The sequence below is a fragment of the Haliotis rufescens genome, unplaced genomic scaffold (genome assembly GCF_023055435.1).
Source record: "Haliotis rufescens isolate VD_foot unplaced genomic scaffold, xgHalRufe1.0.p SCAF_34, whole genome shotgun sequence".
Lineage (NCBI taxonomy): Eukaryota > Metazoa > Mollusca > Gastropoda > Lepetellida > Haliotidae > Haliotis > Haliotis rufescens.
In genome coordinates, this window is record NW_025964046.1 from 1558886 (window position 1) to 1569327 (window position 10442).

The 10442-nt window shown below is 37.2% G+C and overlaps 1 protein-coding gene across 1 annotated transcript; it reads left to right on the forward strand.

Annotated features, from left to right (window-relative positions):
- Nucleotides 1-8572: 8572 nt before the first annotated feature.
- On the forward strand, nt 8573-9892 carry LOC125372034. The gene has a single exon (XM_048380908.1). The coding sequence runs from the start codon at nt 8573-8575 to the stop codon at nt 9890-9892; it is 1320 nt and encodes a 439-aa protein (XP_048236865.1).
- Nucleotides 9893-10442: the final 550 nt, after the last annotated feature.

The following is a 10442-nucleotide window of genomic DNA, read 5'->3' on the forward strand; positions in this document are numbered from 1 at the left end:
ACATGGATTTCAAACACTGGACAACATCTTTGTTTTAGATACATTGATCGCTAAATACTTTGCTTTGTATAAAGGTCGATTATATTGTTGTTTTATTGACATTAAAGCTGCATTTGATTCAATTAATAGAAAAAGTATGTTATATAAGATTTGGTTGTACAACATAAAAGGAAGTGTTTTTCGCCTTATTAGAAATATGTACTCCAATGTTCAGTCATGTATTTCACTGCAGGATGGTTTTACTGATTTTTTCAACTGCTTAAACGGTGTGAAACAGGGATGCCAACTATCTCCACTACTTTTTTCATTGTATATTAATGATATTATAGATTTTTTGAATGTAGATGAGGACAGATGTATAGAACTGGGTATTTGTAATATTTTTATGTTACTGTTTGCAGATGACATGGCACTCTTCGATAGTACAGTAAAGGGTCTACAAAAAAGACTTGACAAATTATCTGTTTATTGTAAAAAATGGAGCCTCTGTGTTAATGTTGAGAAAACAAAAGTAGTTGTTTTTAGAAAAGGTGGTAGACTTAGGAACTATGAAAAGTTTTATCTTGACAATAGACCATTTGAAATAGTTCCTTCCTATAAATATTTAGGTGTTCAGTTCTCTAGCAGTGGTTCCTGGTATAAAATAATTAAGTATTGGCTGAGATTAATTTATCAACAAGATAATGTGATTCTACAGCAGGCATATTCTTTTCAATGTAGGTTAGCTGAATTAGACAAGAGTTGTTGGGCATATAATGTTAAAATGCTTTTATTTAAGTACGGTTTTGGATTTGTTTGGAAAAACCAAAATGTTAATTGTATCACTTCCTTTTTGTCAGAGTTTGAAGAGCGTTGTAAAGAGATTGATTACCAAATGTGGTTTGAGGATTTGTCAAAATATTCTAAATTGAAAATGTACCAGTCTGTTAAGACTGTCTTTAAATTTGAAGAATACCTATCACTTGTCATTGTACATCCTTATAGAAATGCTCTGATTAAATTTAGATGTTCAAACCATAAACTTATGATTGAATACGGACGTACACTTGGAATAAGTGCGAATGAAAGATTCTGTCCATTGTGTATCGTACCTTGTGTCGAAACTGAATACCATTTTTGTATGATATGCCCATTCTATAATGATATAAGAAGTCTATTACCGAAATACTATGTACAAAACCCAACTCTTTTTAAATTCCAACAACTACTGTCATCACAAAATGCCTACACTGTAAATGTCTTAGCGAAATATATTTTCCTGTCAATGAAAAAAAGATGTAAACAACTCAATATTAATTAATTGTCACTTTGATTGACCAATGTATAATATTGTATGGCGCTCAATTGAATTGAAAAAATCAATGAAATATGTATTGTATAATGGGCCGGTGGCCCCTTTACTGCAATAAACTCCATCTCTCTGAGCAATCATTACAAAGGTAGGTTTTATGTTTATGATATAGTGAGATTTGTACAATGGACCAAGAACAGAGTTCTGGGGAAGGGCTTGGTGTTCTCGGATTTCTATGAAAAGGGCTTTGTCGCATTCATTCATTTGTATATGCTGAGATAAGAGGTGTCTGACGTTTGTCTATTGAAATACGACAGGTAGATTTATTTCCGATGTGCATTAAGTTATCAGATATCTGATAGTCGCAATCGTATAATGGGCCCAGAACAGAGTTCATAAGATTATGGAAAAGGTTTTGTTGCTTTTGTTTATTTGTATATGTCGAGATAAGATGTGTCTCGTGATGTGTACATCAGTGTCACTGGTGTATTCATTTCCGATGTGAGTTAAATTATGAGATGTCAGATGTTTTTACATGTCACGGGTTATTGATGATTGCTTACCTCAACGCTGCACTTTTCCAGATCATTTATTATTCTGATTATGCTGTGTTCACACTTCCACCAAATTTTATTTTAAATATTTCTTCGTTTATGAAATATGCACGTGGGTATATTAGGAGGAGTACACCTCACATGCTTATTTAAATGCTGACAGAATTAAATGAGTTTTAGTACATACTCAATTAAATTATTTACTGTATCATATTTCGTGTTTTTGCTTTCGAATAAATAACAATATCACACCCCTATGGCTGTTTAAACTCCTGATCTACACAATGTATTGTTTAACAAGAGAACCTTGTGCATGGACATAGAACTTAGGGGAGAAAAGGCATACACCTAAACCGTGTTTTATTTGCTTCTTTGTCACACCGACAACAACATTCCCTCTATGTTCATACCTAAGGGCAAATCTAAACAGAATTCATTGAAAGTAAATGCAAATGTGACAGGAAAGTACAGAACAATGTGAAGTTAGGTTTTGTGTCCCCTGAACGTCCTAACAATGAACCCTGAGCGCAGCAGGAAATGAATGAATCCTGAAACTGTTTATGTTTCCAGTATGAATAATGATTCATTTACATATCTTGCATAAACATACAAATATTAAAATATTTTCAAATTAACAACGAATAATTTGTTGTCATGTTTCAAAAGAGAAATTGTTCGCTTGACATGACATGAAAAAAAATAGTTGTGAAGAAAAGATCGTTTGGTTTGACAGGAAACTTGGTGGTGAAGCAAGGAGCGAAAATTCTACAAGGACACTAACTGATCAAAATACAGTTGAAACCTGCTAGCTAATTCTATCAGAAACTTCAAAATTGACGAGTCTTTTCACACACAAAAATATGTTTATGAAAACCTCAATCAACCGATAACGTACACTGAGATACATCATCAAGTTTCATCACTATTAGAGAAAGATTCACAAACATATGCTTGTGATACATGCGGAATCGTACAATCGATCCTGTTTTTGACAGAGATTTCTTTGAGCGAGAGAGAGAGAGGGAAAGAGTGAGAGAGAGAGATAGAGATAGAGAGAGTTATTTGATAATACTAAGTATTTTGTAACCATTACTTTAAACCAGTTAAAAATAAAAGGAATTAATCTTGAACTACAGTAATATTAGTTGTTTTTTTAGAACGGTCTAAGATTACATAAGAGAACAAAAGAGAACGGTTTTTAAAGCGTTTTTGCTCATCTACATAGTTAAACTGTATGTATAACATTTTTTTTAACTTGAAACCTCGAAATAGAGCGTTCGGTTCCAAATTGAAATAGAAAGTATCTATTCTACAGTTAGGCTACCTCACATTTAAAATAGAAACAGTAAGCTTATCTCCAAAATATCCTGTGGCAATGCACAAACCATTTCTATAACTTATACAAATGGTGCATTTCATACACGCCGATGCTTTTTTGTGTCCTGATACTTTTCAAATAATCAAATAATCAAGAATCAAAATGAAGGAAAAACATATCCCCGTAATATGTCGTCAATGTCTGCCCTGTTCAAATACTCAAAATGGTTCCTGGTTGGTTTTTGTTGCAGAAAGCGCTTTCTCTGGTATCTGCATTATAATCGGATATGTGAGTATAATAATAGCAATGCAATAACACCTGAAAAGCAATAGTGTCACAGTTATATGTGCTGCAAAATTTAAATGTGTATGTCGTTTTGAAACATAACAAAAACAAATTTCAATGTTATCTTTCTATTTGTAGTTGCTAAGATAGCATGAATAATAGTTACTGATTGTGCCGTTGTTATAAGGCTGACGTGAAATAGTCATATTACTTGTAAAACCATTACTTGGGAGTAAGTGAGGTGTATTTAGAGTGCTGCATGTGAAGGAATGGAGGGTAGAATACATCTGATGTCCTTGACGTTACTAGGTGGAGTCTCATTTGTGTATGGTAAGTAGGATTGGCATACTCTGCACCATCGGTATTTAATATGTCTGTAAACTATTTTCGAATCAAAGAGTGTTTCGTTTCATATATACATATACATATGCAGGTATCTGTTCCCCGTTTTGAAATGGCGTAATGCTACTGCAGTAAGTTGATATCTAAGCTATTGAAGATACTTTGTCAGTTATCATCGTTAAGGGGCGGTCGGGTAGCCTAGTGGTTAAAGCGTTCGCTCGTCACGTCGAAGACCCGGGTTCGATTCCCGACATGGGCACAATGTGTGAAGCCCATTTCTGATGTCCCCCGCTGTGATTTGCTGGAATATTTCTAAAAGCGGCGTAAAACCATACTCACTCACTCACTATCATCGTTAACTTCATAGGATATTACACAGTTGTTACACCCTGACAGAAGTGTATCCATTCATGTTGGAAACGTTAAGAAATGAACCATGGTAGTAGTGTATCTAGTAACCTCCATTGTTTCAACGTATGTAAAGGAAGCAATGGTTTTTCAGTATGCATTCCAGGTTCTCTGCCATGTTAGATTGATAACTTATTGGGTATTACACTGCTGTTATAGCCTGAAACATACTGTCACAGGCGTTCCTTGATTCGCACTCCATTGTGGCAACATGTAAGTAAGGGTATATCAAATGGTTGGTATTCCAGGTTCTCTGAATCTCACTACCTCCCCGCTGCCAGCAGTTGAAGGGAAGACGTTCAGCTTATTTTCAAGCAACAACATAAAGACGACTGTTGTGAGGTGGTATAGGAATGGTGTGTTAGTCGTGATAATGAACCACCCAAGTTGTTCAAAGACTTTTGGGCATCAATCTGGTCTGAATGGTACCATTGTTGGATACCAGTACATCTCAAGACGTGTAAATGCGAGCTGTGCCCACTATGTGTCCTCTGTGACCCTGTTGGTGGATTCCTCTCAGGTCGGCTCTGTGTGGTGGCTGAAGGACAACAACAACACAAGGAGCAACAATGTAACGATAGGTAGGTGAGAGGAATGTATTAACTTTAATTAATTCAAATTCAATCATTAGTGTGTATGTGAATGTGTCCTTTATCACCTTTCAATACATTTCGATCAAGTTTATCATTGCTCACTGTCTCATGTCTAAGTTTCAGAAATGTGAAAATACTTGAACCTAACATATTTAGTGCAGTCATTTCCTTTTCCTTTTCATTGTACTCGGGATATCCTTGCACATATTTCAATTTTATTATACTTTCGATAATGCCTCTGGTATTTACTGTTCTGTGTATGGATAACTTTCAGAGGTTGCACGAAACATGACATCCCCGACATCAATGACTTCAACAAAGGCTACTTCAACTCCAACACCAAAGACGGTATCAACAACATCAACAACTGCACGAGACACAGCACCCGATGAGACAGGAGCTACAGGTACCAAACAATATTATTCAGACCACAATATCTCTCGTTTATTCAGACATGTTTACTTTGTTTAATTTGTCTACATTATCACAGCTATATGTACAATACTTATTAATCGTAAATAGTGAACATGCTGCACGAATAAATAGATACACATACATACGAGTGTGCGTTCGTTCTTCCGGGTATTGAGTGTTCTGTGTATGAAAAATTTAGAGAACATGCACGAGATACGACATCGATGAATTTTAACAGAGACTACTTCAATAGCAACACCAAAGACTGTATCAACAACAACATTAACAACGGGACACGAGACAACAATCGGATCCACTGATCATACAGGATCTACAGGTATCAAACAATATTATTCAGACCACAATCTCTCTCGTTTACATTTTTACAGCTATAGGTACAATAAATATTAATTTTAAATTGTTGAAGTACTCCGAATATAAATAGTTCTTTAAATCATAGAGGCATGCATGTACTCAATACATATTATACATGTTCATAACTCAATACCTGCACCATCCTGAAGAACCATATAAAAAGCGTAGCATGGCTTAACAGTTCATTCATGTCGGGCATCCTGCATTATACTGAGAATACATGTGTATCATGTTGCTTTTGTTATAACGAGTAAATTCTTCACCAAAAGTCAATGCTGTGAAATATCTATTCGTGATTCGTATCCAGTTGGATGATATGAAGTAATGTCCAAGAGGGTGGACCAACACAAAATACATACGAACAATAATGTCCTTGAACTATTTAGCTTTCAAGTCATTCATTTCCAAAGTGTGCCGGGGATATGTAACTTAAATTGGCAGGCATATCGTTTCGCCTGCAGTTGTCTGTGCTCCCTGTACCTACAAGAGTAAAGTGGTATACATTCGTTCAGCTATATGGCTAATCCAAATATGCTAGAATTGGTGTTGGTTTAGTAAGATTTGTTATTAACTGAAATAATATAGTAATTTAAAGAGACTGTGCAAATTTAACATCCTCATCATCAAAGACGACATCCTCGCTCAAGATAAGATCCCAGATAAACACCATGGTAACAACATGATACAACTGAGTCCAAGAATGACAAAAACAAAACAGCTGCAGATAAATAAACTAGTTATTAAAAGTATATTAAATTCTGTATGGGTCATAAATATAGTCAAACCAGGACGTTTAGATGTAGCCATATCTATATGGACACAGAGGGCATGATGAATTACACGGGGATTCATGTGCAGCTGTCTGCACTGTGATGGCACACATACATAGGTTGCATGCCATTACGTATATGATAATAAATATGATAGTCCGTTAAAGCTTACTATAGGACTCCCAAGTGCTTGCCGAAAGGGGTTGCTCACGGAAATCCATTCCAGAATAGTTGTTTGCGATATCGTCATGAAGAGAAGGAGATGTCAGTAAATTGTGTGAACTGTGGAGAATTTGGTCTCAGCTTGTGGTTCATCGTAAAGGACTGACGTATACGTATATATGTTACAGGAAACAAGTATAATCAGTGATTAAGTCTAATGACTGAAAATTTCAGTGATTAAGTCTAATAACTGATTCACTCGGTGGTTATGTCTAATTACTGAAATCTTCAGTAATTAGACATAATCACTGAAATGAACCAAGGGATTTTATACTTGTTTACTGAAAGCATATTCCTGCCTTGTTTTTATAATGTGTGCTAGTTTTGAAATTAGATTAGCTATCAAAGTAAATACAACCTCCTGTAACCAGATACCTTACACAAAAATCACAGAAATAAGCTTAAACAGTTCAATCTTTTATTTCATAAAATGGTATGACGTGAATGGTATGACATGAATGGTATGACAAATAGCAGTCAGATGGACACTCAGGAATGTTTGTTTGCACATGAAAGACTTGAATGACATCTAGAATTACAATTGCATCTTGACACAGTTTAGTTCCAACACAATTACACCTATTTCATGAATCATCTTATGACTAGTTGCCAGGTGAGCGCGCTTGATAGTGTCGTACGCATCTTCGATGGTCACGAAATACAGTGGATCTTCCTCTGATGACTGGCGTCGTTTGATCAACTTGTCAACGTCACAACACTTCAGTACTTCATACTTCTTCGGGAGGTAGTAGTGGTGTGGTGTCTTCTTCGTGGTAATGGAGGCTTCTAGCAAGTTGTTAATAGATTCCAAGTAAATCTCCTTCGGGATAAGGACACGCCTGTTTTCCTCATACATGTTGTACAGTGCATCTCTGAAGGTATCGTGAGGCTCCATGAGTCAAAGTGTGAGGTATATGGTCAAGGTGAACCATTTATATGTGTTTGCCTGATTGGCTTAGGACAGGATTATGAAGCCTTCTCACAAGTTATTATAAAAAGGCAGGGATGTGCTTTCAGTAAACAAGTAGAAAATCCCTTGGTTCATTTCAGTGATTATGTCTAATTACTGAAGATTTCAGTAATTAGACATAACCGCCGAGTGAATCAGTCATTAGACATAATCACTGAAATTTCCAGTTATTAGACTTAATCACTGATGATACTTGTTTCCTGTAACATATACATTGGTTGCTACTCCATCACGAATTCTTTGAACGTACTGTAGAACTCCCAAGTATGTGCCAAAAGGCCATGCACACTGAAATTCATCCCAGAACCATTGTTTGTGATATGGCCATGGTGATGTCAGGGAATTTTCTTTAACCTGGTATGTTCCTGTGGAGTGTATGGTCTCAGCATGTGTAATGGAACAGAAAAATACATACCGACTGTCAACTGTAATTGAATACCCACATAATTCATTCTTAACATTCATCCTTTCTATCTGACTCTTTTCTCCTAATCTGTTCCAGGGAGTGCTGTAATTTATATCTCAGTTGCTCTCGTCGCTGTCGTCCTTGTTGTCATCGCCTGTTTATGTTACATACGGAGAAAGAGAAGTACTGACAGTTATAAAGGTGAGGTGTTGAGGCTAGTTCTAAATCACGTAATCATGTCTTCTATATATGTATTTTACTGTAATGGCTTCATAGTTATAGGAGTATAGTAACATCCATTTCCACACAATGTCACCTTCTCGCGAACACCTGGTATCATCACTATTTGATAGTGATTCATAAACACATGCTTATGATACAGTCGGAATAGTACAGTGGATTCTGCTTTTGGAGGAGATTTTGTATGAACATGGAAAGGATTTTGTCGCTTCTATTTGCTAAATAAATGTTTTTTTTGTGTTTCATCAGCAACAAACTTGTGTAATTCATGTAAATGTTATGGTCTTTTCCTCAATTGTAGTTGACACAGAACTGAATCGCTACTATTTTCATGTTAGTACGACAAAATAGGATTTTTCCTAGCCCTGTATGCCTGCTCTATATATGTCAGATGACAAGACTAAGGTGGAAAAGACATCTGCAAATAACCCAGGTCTGTACAATGAGCGTGATGTCCATTGTGTTGAGGAAATGTACGCTAAACCGGACAAGACAACCAGGGCACAAGCTGCTGTTGATGGTGGCGCCAGAGTTGAGGAAATATACGCTGAACCGGACAAGACAACCAGGGCACAAGCTGTTGTTGGCGGTGGCGCCAGAGTTGAGGAAATGTGCGCTAAACCAGACAAGACAACCAAGGCACCAGCTGCTGTTGATGGTGGCGCCAGAGTTGAGGAAATGTACGCTAAACCGAACAAGACAACCAAGGCAGAAGCTGCTGTTGATGGTGGCGCCAGAGTTGAGGAAATGTACGCTAAACCGGACAAGACAACCAAGGCACCAGCTGCTGTTGATGGTGGCGCCAGAGTTGAGGAAATGTACGCTAAACCAGACAAGACAACCAAGGCACCATCTGCTGTTGATGGTGACGCCAGAGTAGAGGAAATGTACGCTAAACCAGACAAGACAACCAAGGCACCAGCTGCTGTTGGCGGTGACGCCAGTGTTGAGGAAATGTACGCTAAACCGGGCAAGACAACCAAGGCAGAAGCTGCTGTTGATGGTGGCGCCAGAGTTGAGGAAATGTACGCTAAACCGGACAAGACAACCAAGGCACCAGCTGCTGTTGATGGTGGCGCCAGAGTTGAGGAAATGTACGCTAAACCAGACAAGACAACCAAGGCACCAGCTGCTGTTGATGGTGACGCCAGAGTAGAGGAAATGTACGCTAAACCAGACAAGACAACCAAGGCACCAGCTGCTGTTGGCGGTGACGCCAGTGTTGAGGAAATGTACGCTAAACCGGACAAGACAACCAAGGCACCAGCTGCTGTTGGCGGTGACGCCAGAGTTGAGGAAATGTACGCTAAACCGAACAAGACAACCAAGGCACAAGCTGCTGTTGATGGTGGCGCCAGAGTTGAGGAAATGTACGCTAAACCGGACAAGACAACCAAGGCAGAAGCTGCTGTTGATGGTGGCGCCAGAGTTGAGGAAATGTACGCTAAACCGGACAAGACAACCAAGGCACAAGCTGCTGTTGATGGTGGCGCCAGAGTTGAGGAAATGTACGCTAAACCGGACAAGACAACCAAGGCACCAGCTGCTGTTGGCGGTGACGCCAGAGTTGAGGAAATGTACGCTAAACCGGACAAGACAACCAAGTTTCAAACTGTTGTTGGCGGTAACGTTATTGCGGAAGTATATGCTGTACCTGACAAGTCAAAGAACAAAATGTGTAAGTATGTTTTTGTTCTGAATTAACTGCCCAGTTTGTTTTATAACTATGAAGACAGCGAAAAGTATATACATAACTTTTCTTTCAAAGAGTTATTATTCTATTAACACAAAGTGTGCAGAAGCATAAAAAATTAATTAGGTCACATAAAAATTATATTGTGTAATATTATATTGTATTGTATTGTATTGTATTGTTTTGTATTGTATTGTAATATATTATATTATATTATATTATATTATATTATATTATATTATATTATATTATATTATATTATATTATATTATATTATATTATATTATATTATATTATATATACGATATCAAGGTAACCATTAGATATTCAGATCACCAGACGTTTGTTTAGACAGATTCACAAAACAACCTTCAAGGTAACTGCATCCTTCCCATCAGTGAATACTGTCTTCTTGTTCCCAGTCACAGGCCCGTCCCATACTCCTTAAATGACATCGCTTATGTTGTGAATGGATATATAAGGATGATTGGTGTTTTCACACTATAAATTGAAAACGTTGAATAACGTCTGTTGCAGAGAAGGTTCAGAATACTGATGTTC

What these genes read in the sequence shown, in the direction of transcription:
- LOC125372034 (XM_048380908.1), top strand. Translation starts at nt 8,573, where the DNA reads ATGTCAGATGACAAGACTAAGGTGGAAAAGACATCTGCAAATAACCCA.